Source organism: Manacus vitellinus, unplaced genomic scaffold, assembly GCF_001715985.3.
Source record: "Manacus vitellinus isolate BGI_N305 unplaced genomic scaffold, ASM171598v3 scaffold_17_pilon, whole genome shotgun sequence".
NCBI lineage: Eukaryota > Metazoa > Chordata > Aves > Passeriformes > Pipridae > Manacus > Manacus vitellinus.
In genome coordinates this window covers 2,177,527-2,204,085 of record NW_021939256.1, presented here as the reverse complement: position 1 = coordinate 2,204,085, position 26,559 = coordinate 2,177,527, and the positions used below count along the sequence as shown (strand labels likewise).

The window sequence follows — 26,559 nt, the reverse complement described above, 5'->3', positions numbered from 1 at the left end:
GGGCTGGCCACCACTTTGTACACATAATTTTGTGCATGTGAGCAGTGTCCAGGGGGCTCCACAGGTTTGCAGACAGTCCTGGTTTCAATCAAACCGGGTAGATCCTGGGAAGAGTCAGCTGCCATTGACTATCAGCCAGTTGAAACAGCTGAAAGTCAAGACTACTCAAGTTGGCATGTGCAGACCGCTATAAACCTTGCAAATTGGTCATATTTAGGTCCTCAGATACATTCATCACTTGCACTTCTTCGTGCATAGACATTCCTGCTGGCTCTTGAGTTGAGCTTCAGCTTTGCTGATCCCATTAAAAGTCAGCACCCCTTTGAAGGTGCCTCAGGTACCTGCACCAAGTAGTCCCTCTCCTGTGCAACAAGAGTAAAAAGTGAGCCATAAATTCAGCCCTAAAGCTGACTTCATGAGAAGTGCTGTCCAACACAGCACAAAAAGCAAGCTTGTTTCTAATCATTTTCATTTAGTGTAAACTCCTATTTTGCTTAGCAATTATAGACAAACAATCTGAAGAGGGAATTGAGATTTTTGAAGTTATGCATTTTGCAATTTCTAGAAAGAGTTTATACCAAGGAACCTATACTGTACCTGCACCACTTCCATCCAGTCGTTCTGAGCTCACTGTTGTGTCAAAAGACTCTCTGGGAGTCGTGTCATTCCCAAGTTTCTGAAAGAGTGAGAAAAGCTCTCATATTAGTAATATATCTGCAATTAATACAACTCAGTCATTCTGCTAGGTAAAAAAAACCCTCTAATTTGGAAGCCATGAGGCAGAGAAAACAGTTATAGTAAGAAATGGTGGATTCTCTCCCTTTGTTTCTGTTTCAAGTCTTGGAGAGCTAAGTGAGAAGAAAACCATGCTGATTTGTAACTAACACTGCCACATGTCTATCAAAGCTGCAATGACACCCTGCCTCCTATGAGACAGATCTCCTAATGTATAGGAATTGAAACTGAAGGTGCTAGATGGAAGCAGCCTTTCCTCCAAAGATAGCTCTGTATCTAAAAACTTCTTAATTAGGTTTGAAATAAAATGTCTTTTTCTAAAGATCTAGATTTTGAATATGACTGCTGAATGGATCTTATGCCGTTCTACATAGAAGAATAGCTTCTCATTTTAGATAAAACTGCAGCTACGGAAATACCAGTACTGATGTGTTTACAGGATACCTCTAAAACCAAACAGACCTTACTTACAGAAAAGTGTTTAAAGCTAGCCATCACAAGCACTGCTGGGTGCTCAGCACCTCTAAAGGAAGAGGACTTCTCGTTTATGTGCCGATATTTTGCCTAAGTCTTCCATTCTCTTGGTTAGGTTTCCTAACATCTTGGCCTCAAAAAAAAAGGCGCAAAAACTTTTGCCATATCATAGCTCTAGCCTAAGTGAGCTTGAAACCTGTGTATTCACCAGGAGAAGCTTACATATGCAGTGCTTTCAAAAGAACCAGCCTCCTTTTACTGGCTTACCCGCTACCAAACCTTAGGCAGAAGAATAAATGGGAGGATACAAAAAGTGCATAGAAGTAAGTGCAGGATATACTAAGACAGAAAGACTTAGCAAGATAAGACTAGGGATAAAAGTGAGATTATTTTGAAACTAAAAAAGTATAGATAGACTTCCGCAGGCAGCTTCAATATTGATCTTGATTTGTATTTCAAGACAGTTAGTGTGGCAAGACAGTTGGTGTGGCAAACGATTTGTTCTGATGACCATTGCATTTGGTTATATACCCATACATAAGTCATGTTAACATGTTCAGGTAACTGCTACTGCTACTCCAACACCAACTCTGCATGACTTGTACTGGGATTTGACTATACCACGGCATTCAGAAATCTCCACCATGTGCCACACAGTGCACATCAACCATGACCAATGCCCTTTGGAGGTTATGATCCTAAAGATTGCTAGGTATAGCACACGGGTAAAAATGGGACAACAGGAAATGTAGGAAGGAAGAGAATGGTTACAAGTAGCAGGAATACATATTTATTACAGAAAAAATGATGGATTTAGAGTGAAAATAGTATTTTAAATACAAGCATAAAGAAATGATCCCTAAATATCCATGCTGGCCATATATCTTTCCCCTGTAGTGGTAATACAATACAGCCATTTCAAGTGAAGATGATTTTGGGGAGTGATGCAGAAAACGGTGTAGTTGGCCTTAAAGATTTACTGACACCTTCATTTTGCTCATGTAATCTCATAGCTCCTTAAACAAAGCCTCTCTTCGATACAACAAAGAAGAGGATGGAGATGCTGAGTGTCTGCCATTCCTATATAAGACCTGGCAGGGCGATGCTGTCTCCCAAGCTCTTCTCTAAGTACAGGTGAACACTTAAAATGGCACACTGCATAAGGGGGATGCTATTAGAATCATCATTAAACTTCCCGTACTATAAAACTACCCTGATAGAGATGTAACTATCCACTCTAAGGGATTACATTTCTACAGGTTTTAAGTATAAAATCATCTGTATGTTAAAAACCACGTGTAAGCCAAACAAAGTGTTCTGGACAGATGCACTCAAGAAATGCTGTGACTTGTAGGGGCAGAATATTAAGCTGTGGTGCCCACATGGACAAAACAAAATCACCTCTAGAGCTAACAGAACCATTAAAGCTTTGTACCACTGGGTGGAAACCCAGTTTTTATTTCTATTTCTTGACTGTCATTGATATTTTGGCTAAACTCTCACTTCTACACCTCCCAAAGTTACATGTTTCTTTGTAGGACTGTCTTGGCTATGTATTTTTAAAGGGAATACCACTTTCCACTTACTGGATTTTTCTTCTGTACCTTGGAAAACCCCCTTTTTTTTTTTTTACAACAATCTCTTCATGGAATGTAAATCCTCATGACCTTTCGCTGAAAAAGTAGTTTTCTTATGAAAATACTGAAGACACATTCATAACACTTATCTACAGTAAATGACTTAGGAGAGTTGTGTGACAGTATGAAACTAATTTCACTGTAACTCCTTCCTTCCTCCCTAGTTATGGGACTACTGAGGAAATATGACCATGCACAGGGACAAGTACAAAAGCCAGTGCTGGCATCTATTAGCGTAGTACTCAAAAATGCAATTAGGATGTGAGCATGTTTGGCTACCTACTGTACACACATTACAAACTGCTTATGGTCCTGGGACAACACTAAACACTTCCTGCAAAAATTTACTCTTAGAAGTCAAATCAATGCAGGTGAATTTATCATGTAGATAAATAATGAGCAGACTCTACTTTTAATAGGAATTCATGCAAGGTTGGGCGACACCACAGAGCTGGGTGCCACTGAGAGTGAATAAACAGGTCACAGATGATGCTTTGCTCACAGGCCTTGCTCCAGATACTTAAGAATCCAGTTTGCAACACTAGATGGAGCTAAAAGATCTTTTTATGTGCGCCTAGAGGCAACACTAATCTGCAAACACTTGACTCTACCATTAGTGCCAATTCGCATGTTGTATTCTAAGCAAAAGAAAACAAAAACTCATTTACCATCTTTCCATCTACTGTGCACCTGCTCATCACTTGGTATCTGCAACAAGACTGCGGTACAGTATGAATGAAATAGTAAATTCCTTCTGGCTTTGTTTTCCTGTAAAATAGCTCAGAATATAAGTAGCCATCTGTACCTTAAAGGAAAATAGAATTTTCTAGCATACTGGAATTCTGATAAATTTGAAGATGTAACTTGATATCATACCCATCCCTAACAATATAACACCAGTGGGATGATGTCTTCCACAGCTCAAGCGTGCGATTACTGTATGATTTTCACCTTCATGAATATCATGAATAAAAGTGAAACCTAAAGTATTTGATACTGTGACCTAGGATGAAGTATGTGAAAAATTCTTCAGAACAGTAGTTCAATTTTGTGTCCTCCGAGTAACATTAAGAATAGATAATTTAGTGCTCTGCTGTGTAAAGATTTCTATTTCAATGCAGTTTTCTTGTCACTCTTTAAATAAATAAAAATATATAACCCCCCCATATTTTTGCATTCTATAAATACAAATTTTTACAAAAAAATGAAATCAATAATATTATTTTATTGAAAATAAAACCTGAAATAAGAGGAATAACCTCTCCAGCCAGTAAAAAAGTGAAAGGTGGTAAAAAAAACCAAACTGGGAAAAGGCAACAACCATTCATTTTGATGGATGGAATTAAAATTTTCAATTAATGCTACAAAAGCTCATCAGTCAAAGAGGACTTTTACTCTCCCCACTTAAAAAAAATATACATGCTAATATTCTACCTCAGTCATGACCCTCCAGATTTGACTCACTGTAGATAACAAGTGTTAAGAACCCAAAGAGCATGAAGCATACACAATTATGCAGTTGTAAAAATTCATATAGGCTGGAGTAGCTTGGTATTTTGTAAGTCACAGGCAGGGCATAATACTCGTATTTAAAATCATATGGCATTCTGCTTGAAAACTTGGTGCCTTAGAAATCAATGAGACTATTCACGGGCATTACTTAAAACCAATGAGAAAGGTGGGAATTGGTAATTTCTTTAGAAAAATCATTTTCATGCTGAGGATCCCCTTAATGATCCATAGACTACTGCATTAATTTGAATCTGCTTATGACAAGGCTCTGGCGTCTGCAGGAATGGCTCACACATCATGGAAAGCACTATAAGACTATGAAGAAAGGTAAAAATGGACTTTGGGTGCCTTGCTTGGTCACAGCAAGACAATTCTGCACATGTTAAAGGAAGGAAAACCCAACAAAGCTTGCAGATGAGCTTTGTTGTAAGACAACACCTTCCAAATTAACAGGGGACAATGGCGGGCAATGGAGAACATCTGAGTGCCCTGAACATAGAAGAGGAAGAAAAAAGTGAAAAAAGGCTGATTCTTTGGTAACTGTGAAACATGCCAACTGCAGCTGGCAGGAAGCAGAGGATAATAATGGAGAAGACCAAAGGGAAATGGGCATCAGGCAAAATAGGCTGGTACAAAAAGCTTTGGAGGAACACAAGGATATTCCACTCTACACATCTGCAAAGTGAAGCAGAGCTCTTGCCCAGCATCAGCACTTCACAGAAGAGAAAATTACAGAGAGCAAAGGCAATCTGGATGTTTTTTCATGTATGCTTTTTTTCTTTCAATCTTAGTATTTGAAATACAGAAATCAAAGCCACAAAAGTAATTAGGTGTGGTACAAAAGGACATAAAAATTAAAAAATGCAACAAGAAAAGTACATGCTGAATAGTTGTAAACAGTGACTGGAAGTCAGATTTACTTCTCTGCATGGAATGTAAAGTATAAAATACAACAGATGTCTCCTGTCTACATCACCTTCTGAAAGAGTAGATAGCTGTACTTAACTGCCAAATACCTGAGGTACTGATGTGCCAGGGGCACAGCAAGAACTCTGTCCTAGCTTTACCTTTTCTAAAGCACAGTTTCAGTATGCACTGTGAACAAACATGATATAGAGATATCTGAGTTGTGCTTACTAGTCATCCCAAAATTATCCTGTAATACATGCAAAGAATTACATGTCCTCTTCTGTGTTTGCGATGATATCAAGTGTAAGGGCTAGTGTCACCTCCTCCACAAGAGGAGAGAAAGAGTAGGCTTAAGGGTGCAACTCCTGCTCCACATGTGCAGCCTACTCCTTGTCCAGGGTATTTGTGTTCAACCACCACAGCAGAGAGCAATCCTCTTGCAGGAACACCCTAATCCCTGCTGGAAAGCAGGACTGATGTGTCAAGCCCCAGCCACCAAACCTTAGAGACCCAAACCCACCTCTCCTGAAGACACCTAGCTTTTGCTCATTTTTTTAACAACTCAAGAGAAATCAAATTGCCTTCACCTTCTGAGCAGAAGCTGCTCTCTTCTCCTGCTTGGCTTTCATTTCTGCGAGAAGTCCACTGCCCATCACTTGCACACCATACCTCCGGCCGCCCTGGGGGCTTCCTTTGCTGTCACCCCTCTCAGCTTTTGCCACATCATCTGGCTGCACCTCCTCCAGTGAGTCTGGTGTCTTTAATTCCTCAGATCGCTCTGTACCACCGTTCTGCTCTGCAGGTTTTACCTCCTTCTTGCTTGTGTCTAAAGCTGGACTTCTTGTAGCAACCTTGGGCGAGGAGGGCTCCTCTGCCACTGTCACAGTCGGGGGACGTTCAGATTTGGAGCCTCTTGATTTGATTAAGTTAAGGAAGCCACTCTTTCTCGAGTCCCTTTTCTTCTTCTCATCACCTGCTTCACTGGGCTCACTGCTGTCTGAAGTTTTAGTTGACGGTCTCCTAAAAAAAGACAGACATTTCAAATTTTTCTCCTCTCCCCTCCTCCCTCTCTTTTAAATGGTACCAAATGACTTCTTCCAGGCAAAGCCAATCTTTTGTATGATCCATATGTAGCCTTATGCCCAATCATCTGATATATCTAAATTAAAAACTGGACAATTAGCACTGATAATACCATCTTGAGGATTCCTGTGCTGGCCTTGTGCACGGTGTAATGGAGACAGGCAACTGTTTCATCTGCACTGGGCATCCAGCTATTTCCAACACCAGACAGTTCTAGCAAAGCTGTCTATGCACGTACATATTTGGTTTGCAGGGCCAGGTTTTGGTAGCAGGGGGGCTACAGGAGTGGCTTCTTTGAGAAACTGTCAGAAACTTCCCCTATGCCTGACAGAGGCAATGCCAACCATAGCAAAGACTGACCTGCTGCTGGCCAAACTGAGCCCAACAGTGATGGTGGCAATGCCTTTGGGACAACATAGTTAAGAAGGGGGGAAAAAAACCCCTGTGCAACTATAGCTGGAGACAGGAGTGAAAACATGTGAGGGAAACAGCCCTGCAGACACCATGGTCAGTGAAGAAGAAGAGGGAGGAAGTGCTCCAGGCATTGGAGCAGAGATTCCCCTGCAGCCTGTGGTGCAGACCATGGTGAGACAGCTGTGCCTCTGCAGCTCATGGATGACCACGGTGGAGCAGAGATCCACTTGCAGCCCAGGGAGGACCCCATGTTGGAGCAGGTGGATGCCCAAAGGAGGAAGTGACCTCAGGGGAAGGCCACATTGGAGAAGGTTCATAGCAGGACCTGTGAACTCACAGAGAGAAGACCCCACGCTGAAGAAGGGGAAGAGTGTGAGGAGTCCTCCCACTGAGGAGGAAGGAGCAGCAGAGACAGTGTGATTGAACTGATTGCAGCCCTCATTCCCTGTGCCACTTGGAGGGAGAAAGAAGAGAAAATCAGGAGTGAAGTCAAGCCTGGGAAGAAGGAAGGGGTGGGTGAGGGAAGGTACTTTTAAGATTTAGTTTATTTCTCATTATCATACTCTGATTTAATTATTTTTCCCAAAGACAAGTCTCTTTTGCCCATGATGGTAACTGGCAAGACATCTCTCCCTGCCCTTATTTCAACCCATGAGCCTTTTCTTATAATTTCCTCTTCTCTGTCCAGCTGAGGAGGGGAGTGATAAGGCAGCTTTGGTGGGCAACCCACCACAACATACAATTTCACTCTCCTCCATTTCTAGAGTACACTATCTCTAGTTTGTCTCTGCCTATAAGTGAAAGAACAACTGATCTAGGCACAGGTTTAACACAGCTTTTGGGGGATCTTGTTCCTTAAGGGCCCTACTTGAAATAGGAACTACTTGGTATAGCTGCCTTCTCTCAATTAGGAACTGAGAAGCCACTTTGATAGTGCAGATGCTCATTCTAAAAAAAAACCCAACCCAAACAAAAAAAACCAAAAAAAAAAAACCGCAAAAAAACCAAAAAAAAAAACAAAACAAAAAAAAAACTAACAAAAAACCCCCCAAATCAATCTACCTGCCACTAGGATTTTCTACAGGCATTTTCTAAGCAGAGTACTCACACTTGAGGGGTAAGCTGGGTACATAGCACATCTGCATAAGAGCACCCAAACTGGAGAGAGAGCCACTGGTGTCACAAATAGAGCAAAGATCCTCAGCAAAGGCCATGGCCAGGGACAGGCAAACAGGGATGGTGCAAGAGACATCTTAAATGAGCTGCTGGTAGGCACCCAAGGGAAGCATAGAAGAATGTAGTAGTCTGTAAGTACCCTGAACTTAACCTGGCTAGTCCATTTTTCAAAGCTACCATAGCTTCACCCCTACACATAGTATACCACACATGGCTTCATGTGTCACTATAGATACTTATAACTCATAGTGACTTTAAAACATTTGCTTTTCCTAACACAGCTATCTACCAGTTAACACCTATTATTTTCCTCAATGTATGTCACATACAGCACAGAAAGGGTCATTCCAAGTTGCCTGGAAGTCACCCTTGCATTCTCATTTAGTTATGTAAGTATTTTTGTATGTGTGTGTGTGCATGTGTATGAACACGCATGAATTCAAGAACATCTAAATGCATGGTTCTGCAAATATACAACTAGATAAAAAGCAACTGTATAAGCTGCATAACCCTTATGAAAAGCTGAAAGAGACATATCTTTCAGATTAATGTTTTGCCTAAACCTGGAATACTGCTAATTGGCCAAATACATCTTTAACATGTTTCTAAACCAGCATAAATCTACTGTCTTCAGTAGATGACAACACTGTATCCAACAGCAGTCCTTACTAGACAGAGACACTCGTGTGTACAACTAGCACTGAACAGATCCTCAACCAATACAAAGCTCTGCTTCAGCTTTATTGAGCTTTGCTGAAGGGTAAAATGAAGTCAGTTGAATTATAAAAATACACATTAGTCATTAATCGCCCCACCTGGTATAATAAAGCAATTTATTTCAAAGTAGCCATTTTTAAGGGGGGGTAACTGAATTCACAATGTCTTGGCTACTAAAGTATTTTCTGGCTGTGACACCACCAACCCTGGATATTGGGAACAGAAGTCAAGCACAGCTTAAAAAGGTTACTTGCTCAGCATTAAGATGGATTTTTTTAAAAAAAAAAACCAAAAACATCTTAAGAAATTTTTTTTTAACTTACTTTGAATCCATTTTTGTCACTTTCTTAGTGAAAAATTCATCCACGCCTTCATCCACTCTCCCCATGAGGCCATTCTGATCCCCTTCTGGAGGTACTCCAGCAGGCACCTGAAAGAAGAAAAAAACTCTTTCAGGTATATAATAATCTAAGCATCTTTGTTCCAGTGATAATAATTAAGAGTTAAGGCATTAAAAAAACTGTGTGTGCCAACCAAACCTCAGTGCAGACAACAGAATCACCACCGTAATTCCTCCGTTAATCAGGCCAGTTGATACATTACATCAAATGCAAAGTAACCCAAACCACCACTGACAACCTGGATTCTGCAAGGCATGAGGCCAGGAATCAAATGCCTTGGGCTTGTGAGATAGAGCACTAGTTCAGTTAGACAAGAAAAAATAAATCCTGATCAAGTGGTGATGTGAAGTGAAAGTATTTTCAACAACCAGTTGTTTCTCTGTTTGGAGAAAAACATATGTTCTGGATTTTGGATTCAGAGATTTAGGAAAAGAGTCTTTTATAATTCTTTCAATCCAGCATCTCCAAAAGAGGAGACTCTAAATACAGAATCAGGTGTATCACTTTAGGAACCAAGCACAGATTTTTGCTCCATGTCTGAAAATGGCAAACTGGTTCCCTGTTTTTGGCTTCAATGCCCACATTTTGAATATGGGTGACCTGAGGCATATAAACTGGGCTGGCTTAGAAGCATCTGCCAGCCACAAAGGCCCTGCAAAGATTAACTAGTGACTCTGCAGCCTCCTGAAGATGAAACAAGTTGTCTCCTGCAAGGATTTCTCATGAGGTCTAGCTCCTGTATGTGGCTTTGATGTGGAAAAGCTCTATTATCAGTAAAGAGACTTCCTTCAAATTTAAATGCCATACAGAAACCTTTTAGGTGACTACAGAGGACTCCACAAGATCGAACCCAGTTGTATTCTTGGTAGTACTAAGTACCAGGAATCAGTTCGCCACAAATAGCAGAGTTTGTAATTTGAAACAATGCAAGTTAACGAATCTCCTAGTCGGCACCATAACTCAGAGTAACCCCAGCTTCCCTTTTAATGTAGTATATGCTCTTTTCCATGTCTCTAAAAAGAAAAATAAATACTCTTAAAAGTGGCTTTTAACATCAAACACAGTCTCATTAAGTCAGGACAACAGACTTCATATGAACTAATGCTTTGACACAACCATGAAACTTTATACTTTCCATGGCTGAACCTTGTTAGAAGTCTAGTATTTATTATTTGTTCAATAAGATATTAGTTAATATTTTATTGATACCTGCTGTAGCAATCTAAAAGTGATGTGAAAAGAGTCCACCTGGTAACGACTGCTTTGTTGACAGTCGAACTGGCAACAGATTTTCTATAAAACCTATTCTCTTCTAAGAAGCACAGTGATTTATCAGATTTCCAGCTTGGCTACCTTTGATATTTTCTGTAGAGAACTTGTTTAGCTGGAGCATCTGAGACTAGGCAGCACTGCACATACTAACATCTGGGTCAGTCACACCAGTGACCACCTCAGTCAAAAGCCTGTTATCACTGGTGATATCATTGGCATCTCAACCAAAACACGCAAACTAAAAGTGGCTGACGCATTTTAACAGAAATGAGAAACCACTTAATATTGATACTGGAGTCCTCCAGATAGTAGGAACAAACAATAAAGTATCAAAAGCAAAAGCATCTCCTGAAGAGGAAGTAATTCCATAATCCAATGATCTACAGCAAATGAGAAGATCTACCTCAAAAAAAGAAAACAGTTTGCATCTGAAACAGCAGCAAGTTCCTACAAATTAACTAAAGATGTACACAAATGTTGAGGGCCAAATAAGGCCCTCAAGGCACAGGATTTTCTTACAACTGTTTATTGTAATGCTTTTTAGTGATCAGCGTTAACTGTAAGACTGAACTCTGGTTTATCTTGTGTTTTACTGTCCTAATGTAAAAAAAAAAAGTGTTAAGTTTTAATTTTTCAATTTTTAATCTCTTTTTAAACTTAAATTTAAAAGCAAGCCTTCCAGGGCTTTGAAGCAGAAATAAAAAAGTTGAATCACAATCTCTTCCATAAATTACAGATTCATCTCTTTTGCTGTATTAAATCCTCACACATGTGGGAAGAACTCCTGAGGTTAAGATCTCAAAAAAATCTAAATTATAAACAACTGTTTTGTCATTTTGCTTCAAAGTTAAAGCTACTTTGGGGTGGGTAGTGCTGAGGGGTTTTTTTGCCTCTCTTTTTTCCCCCCCTCTGAACACTCATTTCAGTAAAAACTTTGACAAAACTATAAATCTTTCTTCTGCCTGCCCACCCAACCCAAGTTAAAAGTTTGCATTTCTTCCTTTTTTCCCCATTGTCTTCTTTCTTTTCTTACAATTTTCAGCTTACAAAGAACAAATCTGTTTTCCAAAAAAACGGAGAAGTGTAAGTATGATTATCTGAGATCTCTTAAATTACTAAATACAAATAATGGGAACTGCAATCAACCCAACAGGTCTGCTTTAAGTGGCAGAAAAGGTCAAGATTTTGCCTCTCACATTTCAAATGCTTTCATCTTCAGAAGCATCAAAACAAACATTTTAAGCCTTTAAAAATTTGTTTGAACTTGTTACAAGGTCACAACTAGTAAGGAACTAAACGGTTCATAAAAACAAGGTAGGGACAAATGAGTTTAAGTAAAAAAAAGCTCCTTTCAATTTCTGCAACTAAATAAACTCCCAATTTCCTAATTAATTCAATACAGATGAGCATTCCCACAATATCCCACTATCATGGGAAGTAACACTTCTTCTCTACAAGGAGTAACCTTTTTGTTTCTATTGAACAAGGTATTGTATATCCTAGTTCCATGCCTTGTAGCAAAGCACTTGCCCCTCCCATGTCCCCACTCATTCCACATACCAGTGCTGATGGCACAGGATGAGCTGAGTAACTTTGGAAGCAACTGGGAAAACATGTGCATTCTGCAGCACTGGAATTGGAAGACGCAAACACAGATGTGTTTTCAATATGTGGAGACAAATTCATCCTCCTGCTACCTCTAACCTTCCCTGCAAAGCACAAGGGGAATGGAAAGTTGGCTTGAATATCCCCTTTACTTGAAGGTTTCTCCATTTCCAAGTGATGCAAAAAAGCACTCTACTGCCCAATATGATCTTTCCCAGTATAAGGGAAATTTTTAAGAATACTCCCTGTTGACAATCCTCAAGAAGAAGCAGAAGAGGCCACAGGCATTCATTACTAGGCAGCCTAACTCAGAGAAGCAATGGCTGCCCCTCGATAAGGGCTACTTATCATATCAGCTGTGCTCTGTTGCTGTGAGATAACTCTGTAGCTCCTCCAGATCTCTCTTTACATACCCCGAGGACACACCATCACAGAAATAAATCTTTATTGATGTGGTACGCCAAGGAAATGGATCTGCAGGAACTCCACGCGCATATATGGAGTTCACACCAATGCCTTTCGTAAACAGACAGTGCTCTTCTGGTTTGTTTTTCTAAGGCAGGTTTCAGCATGAAAAGCAGATCTGTGACTATGCAGATTTGCTGGCCCAAACACCATCTGCAGTTAAGGAGCTGTGGGAAGCTGGGTGTCACAGAATAGCTCCTCTGAGAGCTGACAGAAATAAGAATTCATGCCAAGTTACCACCTCTTAATGTAGGCAGAAAAAAGGATTAAAACTTAACAAACCCTTGCAATATAATTGAAAAGTCTCATGATATTTTGTGCATTTCCTGTGAAAGCTCCAAGTACCTCCAGAAACTGCTTCCATGAAAAAAACAGAAGTAAAACAAAAAAGGATAAAACTTATCCTGGATTTAGGCCATGTCAAACAAGACAAAAAGCTTGTAATAGGGATAGCACACTGAAAGATATGAATACCAGAAGAAGAACTAAGTAGTTGCTTATGGCTTTTAAAACTTTAACAGTTTTCCTTGTTACATTGCAAGACCTGACTCACGGTAAAAAGCAATCAACACATGACATTGCCACGAATATTTTAACGTAGACTCACTGCTGCTTGGCTGGGCTGCTGCTTTTTATTCCTTTTGGGCCTTAATTTTGTAAAGTGTTCCAGTTTCCTCCCTTCTTCAGATGGCAGCTCTGAAATGAATCCAGAAGTTCGTTTGTCTGGCCTGCTGGAAGGAAATGGTGGGTCTTCTATATGGATAGGTACTTCTTCCAGTGCTTTATCTAGATCAAATTCCATTTCTAAGAGAAATCAAAACTTTCTCATTAGATTTAACATGATATTTTAAACAAAAGACAATGCCATTTCTCTCTTTTGTGGCAAACAATTATAAGCACATTTAGAGAACTCAGTCACAACATGTCTGTGAGCAGATAGAGCACTGTGAGCAACTATTTACTATCAAACACACTAGCAGAGTCACAAAACAAAGCAGCCAGTGTGGGCCTCAAATGCAGTCCAGATGGAAGGAGAATTACCTAGAACTTCCTCAGGTAAGTACAGAAGTAAAATAGTTTTATGAAATTCTCACTTACCAAAAGCTCTGGACACCGGCCGGAGCATTCTACTGTGGATGCTTTTTCTTTTTGATTTAGGAGTCATCTATCAACATAAAACAAAACAAAAATTACTTTAGGGGACAGAAGAAATGACAACAAATCAGTTCTTCAAGGCTCTGAGTCATTTCAAGATCTGATTGTGTTTAACATCAGAAGGGAATAGGTTTTTTTCCTCAGAACTTTTTCTAAACTGATGTTTTGTTCAACTTATGTTGAACAGAATCAGAGAGGTAGTTTAGTGTTCTCATTAAAACTGTAGGCTGTACACAGGATGATTATGGAAACTGTCCAAGTTTCCATTAAGTCTTTGACCTCCACAATGGAACTATTAAAACCTCACCTCTATATTTGAGATCACAAGGGACAAAATATTTAATTACTTTGTCCAGTACTGCACTGTTAATGACAATACCAGGAATAGCCTCCCCCTTGTATTAGCTTTTATTTCTGACACAAGATACACGTCCTCAGTTCATTTGTTAGTGACATGCTACTGCGAAACTATGCCTCTGGACACCACCATAGAGCTCACCAAACTTTCCTAGGAAAATGAGCTTTGGAGCACACGGCCCTTCTTCAAAAAACAAAAATACCATGTCAGTGTGAGCAGTTATCTGCAGCAGACGCATGACTTCTCTGGATTTTAGATATGCTGGGAATAGGTGGAAAGTTACTTCAGCATACACTCAACATAGTTACTGAATTACGTGCTACTTCACTTCTCATCATCACGTTCGCAGAAAAAAAGAATATGCTGCCTTAAGAGCACAAATACCCAGACTTAAGAGCCAAGTTTATTGATTTTGGAAGAAAGCTGCCCTTCTTTCCTTGATTGAACTCTTCTGAAAGTTGGAATGGCAAGAGAGGTAGTTTTGCTACAGGAAATGCATGTATCACCAATTCTGAACCTCTTAAAATAGCTCAGCATCGTAACACTTTCTGTTTAAAGGTTGACCTGCAGATTTTCTTAAGAGTGAATTTAAAATGACTCAGCTTCTGTAAAAATGGTCCCCTTTTGTGGTAGAGTTGTACATTCTGGCTTTAGTGATATCCATATACTTCCATTTACTTGCTAGTCTTGAAGCTTAGTGGCTTCAAATTCTGGACTATCAGTCAGGAAGCTGTTATAGCTTGCAACTCATTAACAAAATTGTTAATAAAATTTAGCAGCATCAATTTTATATAAGCTGGAAAAACCAGAGTTGGCACTGACATTTCAGGTAAATCAAGAACTATTTAAGGTAAACACTCACTAGTTTTTATGTATGGAAAATTCAGTGCATAGACTTGCATGTACTGAATTCATACTTCCTAAGTAGCTACGAGGATTATTATGCCACTACTCACACGCTCAGGGTTATGGCAGATTTTGTGACAGAACAGCTATTACCCATCTTCTCAAGATGAGAAAAGGACTTGAAGACTACAGAGCAGGCAGTGATAGCACTACCTGGGCAACAGAGTTCTGGTTTTATTGCCATGCATGTCATTGGGGAAAAAAGATACCTTCAGCTGTTGCAGGTTTCCACTTCCACATTTGACAACCATTCATAAATGACACAATAGTTTCAAGATCAGCCAGGAAGTAGCTGGCCACCTGAGGGGACTTACTCTCACATTAATGAGCAGGTGAAATGTTGCTGAAAGTTCAGACACTACTTTCAGAGTTACCAATAAATTAAATGCAATGTATTCAACAGCAAGTGGCTGGAGAGGTACTGAACTTTTTCAGCCAAAACTGCAGTGGACTGTGCTACAGGTAGGCAGCTGGGCAGCCTCTGAACTGCACATCTCAACAGCTGCTGATCCATCATGAAACCTGAAACAACCAAAGGCATCCACACCTCTTGTAAGGAAGAGTTGAAACAGCTCAGCATTTGGGGGACAGCAATTAGGAGTCACTATCAGTAGTCCTGGTTTTATTTCCAGACATAGCCCATTTCCCTTGTTAAGGTATATTTGCATGCATTTTGGTCTGTTTCTAATTTTTTTTGGTGATGTGACTGGAAGTTACATCTAGTAGAATAATACAGCAACTTGTGCTAAAGAAGATCAGAAAGCAGGACAGAAAATGAAGATGATGAGAGACCTCTCATCACTCAGTAACTGCACAGCCATGGCCAGTGTTCAGAGTGGATCCTGGATGAACACAGACAACCTGAGAGCTGCATCAGCCCAGGGCACCAATGCAAAACAGCACACGGAAAGTTTTGAGGTTCGTGTGCAAGGACTGAAATGCTCTCAATACATCTCCAACAGCCAGGAACAGTGATTTCATCTTCCTTCCCAGACAAGAAAATGCCCCCAGATGACCCTGAAGAGCTCGTGCTGATCACTGCTATAACTTACTGTCAGCTTGGCATCATCCATCAGCAGCTTGGTTGCTGGGGATAAAGGCAGAGGGATAGAGATGCTTCCCATTTGCTTTAACAGCATGAATAACAGCTCTACATACAATTTTATTTGAAACCCTTCTGTTTTCTAGCCTGTTTAGGAAATGCACAGATGAAAGGCTTCTTGCCAAGTGAACTTCTAGATCACACACAGAGCGAAATGGGTCAAAGCATTAATTTAAATAGGCCAGTGCGCTCTTTTTACAAAATATTAGGATTAATCTCTGCTTAACATCTCAGCCACCGCACAGTATGCTACAGCAGCAGTGCACATGTCATTCCTAGAGGAGATATCTGAACCCCCCAGCCCCGATTTCCATAGCTCATGGAAGCAGTTCAGCTTTGTCAGACCTTCTGCCTTCCCACCACCTCTGGCCCCACAAGCATAACATGGTTCTCCTGCCTTATGTTTCACTCATGGCTTTTACAGAGGAATAACTATTAGTATCAACCTCCCCTCTTTCACTTCTTCCACAACTTCCAGAAACTTGCCATTCTTGCAGACCACCTCCTGAACCACTTCCTTGTTTTGACTACTTTTCCATGAGCACACTGTAGGCTGCTTGGCAGAACAAATGAAAATATTAGTTGCATCTCTGGATTTTGAGAGGACCTCTTGGAAGTCTGGGTGCACCTATGCCACAGAGGTCTCTGGAGATGGCTTCATGAATGTACCCCTCTGCAGTAGATGGGAACCAGCAAAATTTCTACTACGCTCCCAAATAAGGGCTTACTTAGACACTGTCGGTGTCCATGCTAACTTTTAACTCCCAAGATCTCTTCCCATGATCACTTTCCCAGATTCCTACCTTCTGATTGCCTTCCCCTCAAAACTATCTGAGCTCTCTGGAGTTTTCTGAAATTATATTACCAACTGTGGAGGAACACTAGTACCTTGGGAATTAAAAAGATCAACTAAAATCACTCTGTTTTGAATGCTAGAAAGCAATGTACTTTTAGCAACAGGGTCTCAGATACTCTATTTTCCTTGTTTATACAGATAATTGGAATTATTCTCAGCGCTGAGGGACATGCTTATTTCCACTTTTTTCTCCTCCTACTCCAAAGTAATTTAAATTCAATCCTATTAGATACAGGGAAGCTCTGTGACCCTGCTGTCACTTCCCTTTCAAAAGATTTCAAACAAACTAATGAGCAACTTGCTGCTCCCTCTTCAAATTGAGCTCCCCAACCAGTCTCCCTTCAACCCTCCTTCCTGCAAAACAGTGCACGTTTTTCCAGCTTCAAGAATGTGTTAAGGACTATTCTTTCATTAAACTGGATGATGCTTGAATATAAAACCAAATCAATAGATTTTCCTTCTGGGCAGTAACATTTATGCTTACACCTCCAACATCAGTACTCTGCTTTGGTTTGGTATTAAAGCCAAGGGATCCTTTAAATTCAGATGCTATGTTAGCTGAACCTTTCTGTAAATCCAGCCTCATCCCTGAACCACTGCCTATTTCATTTGTAGGTGCAGATGGATGGCAGTACAGTCTCCCAGGAGACTCACAAGGCAGTACAGAGGTAAATGGAGCACAAAAACATAAACAAGTAGGCCAGAAACAGCAGAGCTAAAAAAATACTTACACTTGTACAGCAGAGAGTCTCCATGCAGCAAAAAAGAAAGAAAAAAGAATATGAATGGGGAAGACAAAGCAATAGCAGTTCTCAGGAAAGGAGGCAAAACCAGAAACCACCAAAATAAAGAAAACTAAAGCCAAAACACTCGGAAATCTTAGCAGGAGAGGTGACATGCAGGAATGAGGTAAAAATCCCTTTTATTTGGAGGTGCTACACATTTTGTATTTCCAGAGGACAACCAGAGAAGGATGCGATCTCTCTTGTTTGATCTATATTGGGACAAATTCAGGTTTTCTGACATTTGTTTCCAATATATGGCACTCACCAATGGTGCCAACCTGACACCTGCTGTCCCAATGTGCTGAGTTTTTTTCATTTTGCTGGCACCAGTAGCGAGATAAAAAAAAAATGTAATTCTGTTATTTCCCAGTCTGAAGGAAGATTCTGAATTGAAAATTGGCAGTTTGTTGTGAAAGCAGGCAAGCAAGGAAAATAAAATAAAGCTTCTCTTGAAGGAATGAAAAAGGATGCAAGTTTGTTCTCCCGAGGTTTAAATAAATCTATTCCAAAGCAACAGCATTTCTCTTTCCCATAAGGAGGTTTAGAGGCATAGACTTTCGAGCACTTTTGGCATATTAGAGGAATGCTGTTCCATTACTAATGCATAACTTTTGCTCTTCCCTTCAGAAATGATAAGAAAGCAGCACAGCATCATATGAAATGATGCAATGCCATGTCCCACCTCTTCTATGGCTCATGACCAGTCATGGTCCTCTTTGATTTAGACTAAGAAAAACAATTATTAGATGTATGGGTTTGTCTCCAGGTTGAATGGGAACTGCTGCTGTAACAACAGTGCAGAGTGTTTGCGGCAGAAGTCAATAGTCACAGTCTGTATTAAACTTCTGGACAAGAAAGTGCTGCGTGTTCTTGCACACAGCTCCTCTCCTTTACTTTCCTACTGTCCCCAATGTTAGTTGTTTGTTTGTTGAGGTTTTGTTTTGTTGGGTTTTTTTTGTTTGGTTGAGGTTTTTTGTCTTTATTTTCTTTTACTTTCAGAAACTTTGGCTTTATACAAGAGCTCTCAGCTAACAGTGATTCAGGCAAAACTCCTCATTACTCTCATTTTTGTATGCTACCCACATACACACACGCTCTTACTCAATTTCTCTGTCAGAATCTATGTTCTCTTTTCTCTTGCCCATCTTCTGTACTACCGTTCACTATAGCTGCTCAGAGATTGCTGGGGAGACTGCAGAATCCATTGATAAATATCTGAAAACTGAAACAATCTTAAAAAAAGTTCTCCAGCCCACTTAAAAAAATAAATCTGCAACGGCAATACTCCACTGGCTTCTGTGTATTTAATGCATAAGCAGGAAAGTTATTTATATTCTACAAGCAGCTGGAAATGTGATTAGGGCTAAAGTGCAAAGTAACACACATATAAATGGAAACAACCTCAGGTTTTGAGGGAGTTTACAGTCTATGGTCCTGATTCAACAAGGGCTTATGGAAACTCCTACCTTCCAGACTTCAGTGATCTCACCAAAGTTAGTGCCACTACTGAGTCACTTAAAAGTTAAAAGGTGCTAAAGAGCTTGTGGGTGGGGAGCAAGGAAGGAGAAGGAGGCACACAGCAGGCAACACTTTAGACAAGGAAGCATCATTAGGCAAAGCTAAGACTCAGGGACTTGCCTGAAGTCACCAAGGAATCTGGCTGCTCTGCAGGGAAGCTAATGCCAGTCTTTGGACCCCTGAAGTGCTACAGACCATGAGGCCACTCAACGCTTATGTTTGCTCTCAGCATAATTGAAAATAAGGTTGTCTGCCTCCAAGTGTACATGGGCCATTGCTGAGATGAAACACCAATCCACAACCAAAAATCCCAAGAAAACTAAACCCAAACAAAAGCAGAAGTTGCATTGGGGAATCTTTACAATGTGCCACTGGGAATTGAGATGTCAGAAAAAACACTTTAAAGGATTCTTACAGAACATTTTTAATCAGTGCTATACCATTTCAGCTATATGTATTTTGTGGGGTATGCCTTTTTAAGAAAGAGGTATAAGAAAACAGGGAATTTTATCGCAAATCCTGCTGTTTTCTTTTGCTGTAAGGAATGACCTGCAAAGCTGCCATGACACTCCTTCAGTCAATCAACATTTCCCATGCTGCTTCTAGTCTCCTAACTCCTTTTGACACAGCTGTCACACATCTGTTGTCTCATTGAAAAAAATAAAAATCTTCAGGTATACTTTATAAAGCAGAGCAGTAAACTGACCAACTCTGTTTTTCGCATATGAATCTTTGCACATGCAGGTGCCTCACCATCTGTATAGAAAACCTTGGAAACTAGAAAGTTGGTATTGCTTACTTCAATTACAGAAGATTTTATGACATGATTTCCAGGGTAAAATCCTGAAGCATGGCTTCAGAAATTCAGCTATGTACTTCCCACTAGCAGTGATGGTAACCTGAATCAGTGTCCTTAGAATCTCCCCTCGAGTGCCATTGCCCTTGGAAAGTTAAATGCGTGACAGCTAATGGAGTATTTTACAGCAGACAGGAGAGCAAAGACCCTAACATGTTTTTTTGACACCAAAGCCAAGCTGCAATAGGCTGCTGTTTTTAGATACAACTGTCCTGAATGTAGCAGCTTTGCATTTTTACATCAACAGAGGATCTAGTCCTTAACTTTATCTGTCAGAGTTCTGTCCTCTATATGGAAATACTATCTATAAATATATATAGTGTAAATAAATATGATATACAAATAATGCATATAGGAATTTCAGGAAGTGTTTATTTACTTCTCCAAGAGCTGAATTTTAAGAGAAGTGGTTTTGAATTATTTCAGTGCTATAGTTCTGAATTAATTCAATTAATCTCATCTAAATCGGCCTGACCTTTAGAATTACTTTGTACAGAAACATTTTCTGAAAGAAAAGGAGTAGCACTGCAGTAAGATAAGCTCAATAGATTTGCCCTTGAGCTTGTTTTATTTTACTAGCCAAGAAACTTTTGCTTTTCTACTTGCTGAGATATGGCTCATGTACTCTGTGATATTTCATCAAGCATTTTAATATATTCTTTTAATTAATAATTCTGCGCTTGTATCTTTCAAGTCATGTAAAATTCCCGCTAATAAACATAACTGCATACAAACAGTCAAAGCTTTTATTATGAAAAGTAAAAAATCAGATGCATAAACTAAACTGAGTGGTTCCTAAAACTATGAAGCTGAATGTTTAATTTCATGTTCTGAATTAGTACCCTGCAAGGAATTCTGCCTGAAACTACCACCTGCAAGAGAAAAAGCAATTCTCCATATCATCAGTTCTCTTTTCTACTTGCTCATGAAGATACTAGCATCTTCTACATCAGCTGGGCTTCAAGATAATAAAAAAGGATAGTTCCAACCACTTTAATTTTTATAGTTCTTTTAGTTAAAAACTGAGTGTAGAACAGAGAGTTGCAGCAGGTCTGATGGCACAAACTACCTCAAGTCACCACAACCTGCTTGCTTGTCATTGTTCATTACCTTCAGCTGGCAAACAATGATGCAAAAATTACTTTGTTCGTGATCTAATCTTCCATACAGTACAAATAAAAAGCTCTTAAACTCTGCAAATATGGAGGGGGTGGACAACCGTTTATGATATCCTTAGGCAATTCTTTAAAAACAGCTTTCACATGTATCAGGTGCCCTGGGCAAGCATATCATAAAAGCAACTCTGAGGCAACATACTCCTGAATGGAAGTTCAAGTCAGGTGGAACAGGGCTCAGAGCAACCTGATCTAGTGAAAGGATGTCCCTGCTCATGGCAGGGGAACTTGGAACTAGATGATTTTTAAAGGTCTCTTCCAATCCAAACCATTCTACGATTTTGGGAACAAGAACTGCTGTACCTGTCTGCCTTTCAGCTTCCCAGGACTGAGAACCAACACAGCTTCTACATCTCTCCTTCCTTCCAACAGCCTGAAGTGAACAGCTACCAAAAGGAAAAGTAGTCATCCAGGCAGAAAACACCAGTAATTTTGCCCCCACTGTTAGACCCTTTGGGGGCAGATGATGCATTGCTTGCACTGACATTTGATAGGAGAAATGTTACAAGGAGACTTATCACAGTGAATCAGACACAGTTCACCCTGGATGGAGAAGTGGACTAGTAGACTGTGCTCAGAATTATGATGGGAAGCTTTACTCCTGAAAACCCAGGCATACTTGAGCTGTTGTTCTTTTCTCACTGAAATTTGCTTCAGACATCTTTCCAGCATGCACAGTAAATCTTTATACTCCACAGACACTTTGAGATATACTAAAAAAAAAAACCCCTCAACTTTCTGAACTTTAAGTCCAGTCAGGAATTACTATGTCAAGATATTTCCCTATTGAAAACAGGAAATATCTTGACAGGAAACTAGCAAATATTCTAAGACCCTGTCTGAGAAACAGAAATACTTGAGTAGAGTATTTGAGTTCCTTTTCTGAAACAAACTGATAGAGCAGGTCAATCATATTTACCCAAGAGAGGATGGCAAAACTCAAAAGCTGATCTACAGAGTGACAGTACCTAAATGTAACACATGATTCAAATAATGTTGCTTGGTCAGACAGTCATGAGACAGCACATGAGCCTGGGAATGACAGAAACACCATGAAAGAGGAGGAAGAAGCCTACCCTGCAAAGCAGGACTGCTCACCCACAAGCATAGAATTATGTGCTGCCTGGCAACAAGGCACTGGATTCTGCAGTTTCTCAGAGAGTAGCAGACACGAGCTACCCCAGGAGTATCTAAATACAGTATATCTAAATACCAATAAGTATGGCATTGGAAATGACGCACCACTAAACTGTACAAAATAAAAAGAGGTTCTGATCAACTTTGAATGAAACTAACCTGAGTTTTCAATCACTGTCTTTTTCTCTTCCTCTTTTCTTTTAGTTTTCTTTAATATCTGTTTACTTGAACATTTTTTCACCAGTTTTAGTGCTTTTGCTTTCAGATCAGTATTCTAATCCTGTCACTACTGACCTCAAAAATTCACAGTAATTCAATCTTTACTAACATGAGATAAGATCTCACTGCAGAGATAAATCCACCACTTTGGCTTTAGTTGACCTAAAGAACACCAGAAGAAAGCATCTGTTTAACTCTAAATTCTCCTCTAGTCTAACAGAAAGATGTTTTGAGAGTAAGCCTGACAGATTCATGAATAGGGCTGTGTGATGCAGTTGTCAATGACAGGAGGGATGAGATTTCATAACTTGGAAGCCGTCTTCTAGTCTTTTGGCACTATGTATATTTGATTTTATTTATTTATCTATTTTGAAGTTCCCATTCTGGTAACCCACCTCATCCTAATCTCCTTTTCCTTGACAAAATATAGCAAAATCTAACAGTACTCTATAACTTCCTGCCCTAACAAAGACTTTCTTTCACCTCTTCCTGTGAGCAACTGTTCTTTATCCCTGCAATATGAGGTATCAATTTTGCAGAGCAAAAATTTGCAAGCCTTATGTTCTTCTGCATGAAGTGGGAACCATGAAGCAGTCTTAGTGAGACAGACTCATGCATGTGCTATTTTCAGTAGGTTCTCCAGATTTCTGAGTAAACAAGACTCTCCCATAAAACACATATAAGTATCTCATACCAAGTTATTCATTTGAGTTGCTGGAAGAATCAAAAAGCAGTAGAAAGGACCATGCAACCTATACAAAAAACATCTCAACCATTTGAGACAACAGTTGCCAGATACTAACTGAATTGAGACACATCAAGGCTGCAGACAGGTGTATGCTACAGTAACAGCATTATCAGAGGTTATTCTCATGCTGTTTGCTGTTGTGCCTCTGCAAAAGATCCCAGAGTACAGATTTTGGCAAGAACTACTCCAAAGGAGCTCTTGCTAATCTACCACGGGAAATAACAAGAAGGTTCTTACAAACAGAGGCTGTGGAAAAATTATTCTGTATCTGTTTGTGCTGAACATCGACTGGCTTCTAGTACCTTGGATTTAGCGTTAAAACAATGTCGATAGCATGCTGATGTTTTCAATTGTTGCTGAGCAGTGCTTACACTACGTCAAGGACTTTTCAGCTTCTCAGCAAGGAAACTGGGGGTGCACAAGAAGTTGTGAAAGGCCACAGCCAGGACAGCTAACCCCAACTGACCAAAGGGACAATCCATACCATATGGTATCATGCTCAGCTTATAAAGCCAGGGGAAGTTGGTCACGGGGTGGTGGCCTGCTGCTTGGGGACTGGCTGGGCATCAGCCAGGAGGTGGTGAACAACTGCATTGTGCATCACTTATTTAGTATATTCTTTTAACATTACTACTATTTTTCCTTCCTTTTTTGTTCTATTAAACTGTCTTTATATAAAATGATGAGTTTTATCTTTTTTCTGATTCTGTCATGCATCCCACTGAGGGAGAGTGAGCTTTGTGTTTAGCTGCCTGCGAGGCTTAAATCACAACAACTACATACCCTCCCCTCCATCCTCAACACAAATCTGTGTCCACTAGAGCAAAACAAAGCATCAGTATTATGGGAAGACAAGCGCTTGATACAGAAGTGTCACCACACAAACAGAGTACCCAGCAGCTGCATTCCAAAATTCTCGTTTTAACCCAAGCAGAAAACAGCCTCCAATTTTACACTACTTTTTTTTTCTTAAACAAGTATGGAGTACTGTTATTAGAGACAGTTTATGATGTTCTTCATTTACTTCAGGTTGTGCCAATAATGTACCCAAAACTATGAAAAACAGCTTTGAATTCTGACTAAGAAATCTCAGTTGGTTTAAGAAAAACCAAATATATATCAATTATCCATCATCTCCTTTCACTCGGAGACCAAGAAGAGACATTGAAAGCAAGGTTTCTTTTAGAGCATTTAAGCTGTGAACATGTAACCCCTCATAAGCCTGTATTCTGTAGTCTATACATGTAACAGACATTGAATAAACACAGATAAAGACCTCAACAGGCAGTGAGGAAGCTGCAAAACTACATGTAAAGGAACCCAGGAAACGACAGATAACAAATATTCACAATTGAAGTTAATGTATTCATAATACTAATGGTGAGGCTAACACACAATTTGCAAATAAACAAGACATTTGCAGGTTCTGTAAAAGGACCACACTGGTTCCCCTTTTATTTTATTTTCTCAACTAGGGAGAAAATTTTATTTTCTCCACGTGTAGGAAAAGGCTTAGGGAGGACACTGGCACTGTGCTGTGCTCCTTCTGGGTGATATTTTTATAAACTGTCCTAGTTTGGGGTGAGTCAAATATTACTGGACTCCCACTGCAGTAGATTTGCTTGCATGCCTGTGATGGAGCCTTTTCAGAAGCCAAGAATGCTCTCACATACCATAATGCCAATTTCTAGCTTCCCACAGAGTGCTGTATTTACTACACATCAAAGGCCCATTTCTGCTAATGCATACAAGAGAGAAACTCAAGTGTCACAATCAATTTAATCCAGCATTCATCCAGGCTGCTGCCTTTGCCCTCATTCCTGTCTGCTTGTTCCTGCCGCTCAGGATCTGTTTTGTGGACTCAGCCAGAGGACTAGTCAGTCTGTAAACTAACCTGGGAAAGAAATCCTCTGTAAAAAGCTTAATTGTCAGCTGAATCAATTCCCACAGCCAGTTTGTAGTGAGGCTGTGTGAACACCAGTACAAGCATAAGGGTGTGGGCAGAAAAGTGCTAGCTGTGTGCAGGGGAAAGTGGAAATGCTCTTTTCAGCAAAAATAATGATTTTTGCTGGATTAAGTCAGTCACAGAGCTAGAGCTTTATTTATAGCGCAGGAGAACATACGGAGTCCAACAGGAAACAGGGTTTTATTGCAGTAGGTGTTCAGTCTTTCATCCAAAAAGCTGACTCTCTGTGCCTGAGACAATTCTGCCGCAGGTAAAAAATGAGCAACAAGAATCAGATGTGGTAGTATGTCAGGGCACACCAGAGAACCTTTACTTTAATTTTTCTTCCTACAGTATCACTGCACCTGTGCCTGAGTCTGTGCCATGATCTTCTCCTTCTGCCAGTGAAAGCAACAGAATAGGTTTCTGTTATTTTAATTCTAATTTGCTATGGGGGCAGGGGAGAGAAAAGCCTTCAGGTGGTGCTTTAGGAGTTTTCTTTTTCCTTTTTCTAAAAAATAAATTTAATTCTGGTGTGGTGAGTGCCATTTCTCCCTTTTCTCTGAAAACACTGAGGTCCATACACTCCTTGTCCTTCAGAACACACAGGGTGCTAAGTCTTCACCTGGATACTGGACTCATCTGCTATGTCTTTGACAATGGCTAGCTAGTACACTCCCAGGAAAAAACATACACCACCAACCCACCAGTGTTCTGTTACTTCTGCAAATTTTCTTCTCTACTGTACAGATGAAATCTATTGATCAATAAAGACTAAAACTTTAATATGTTAATCAGTTTTTTAAAAACTTTTCTCCAGTAAAGTCACAGAACAATTTCTGTGGTTGAAATTAGAAACAGATGAAAAACAGCTAAGATTCAATATTCATTGCAGGTAGTCCTTTCTATAAGCCACAAGCTTTTTTTCAAGTGTAGTTTACTATCCAAGCATTTCAATCTTACACCGAAATGCTTTAAAGAAGAGTTATAAGCAAACTTCTGTATTACAAGCTACAATTTTTTTACATGTTTCAAACAATTTCCTACCATACCTCTTCATAATGAAAATAACCTCTTCTTTGCCCTAAATCCAATACTCATCCTGTCTGTTTGCTTGTTACTACCCACAGTAATAAAATTATATTGCTGAAACGGATATTTAGAAGATGGGTATGTGGATTTTTAGCAAACAAAGCTATTTCTCTCAAAATGTCTTTAAATAGTGGCTCAACTCTAGTGATCTCCCTTTAGTATTCTGGAAGCAAAAACAATATTCAAACAGCTAAAAAAGCCAAAAAGGTTGACAACATAACTGTTAAACACAATCTAACAAAGACGCTCCATTACCTTTTGATGGGGAATTGAACATTATATAATATCTCTTACTTCTGCAAAGAAC

General features: G+C 39.8%; 1 protein-coding gene across 1 annotated transcript in view; it reads right to left on the bottom strand.

Moving 5' to 3' along the window:
* CARMIL1 (capping protein regulator and myosin 1 linker 1) overlaps nucleotides 1-26,559 on the bottom strand; it is a 193,631-nt gene that overhangs the window by 11,247 nt on the left and 155,825 nt on the right. The window contains exons 32-37 of the mRNA XM_018069977.1: nucleotides 17,509-17,526; nucleotides 13,499-13,565; nucleotides 13,008-13,204; nucleotides 8,981-9,087; nucleotides 5,855-6,287; nucleotides 598-676 (exon numbers count right to left, since the gene is read on the bottom strand). Of these exons, the coding sequence (XP_017925466.1) occupies nucleotides 598-676; nucleotides 5,855-6,287; nucleotides 8,981-9,087; nucleotides 13,008-13,204; nucleotides 13,499-13,565; nucleotides 17,509-17,526 (901 nt within the window). The remainder of the gene's footprint in view (nucleotides 1-597; nucleotides 677-5,854; nucleotides 6,288-8,980; nucleotides 9,088-13,007; nucleotides 13,205-13,498; nucleotides 13,566-17,508; nucleotides 17,527-26,559) is intronic.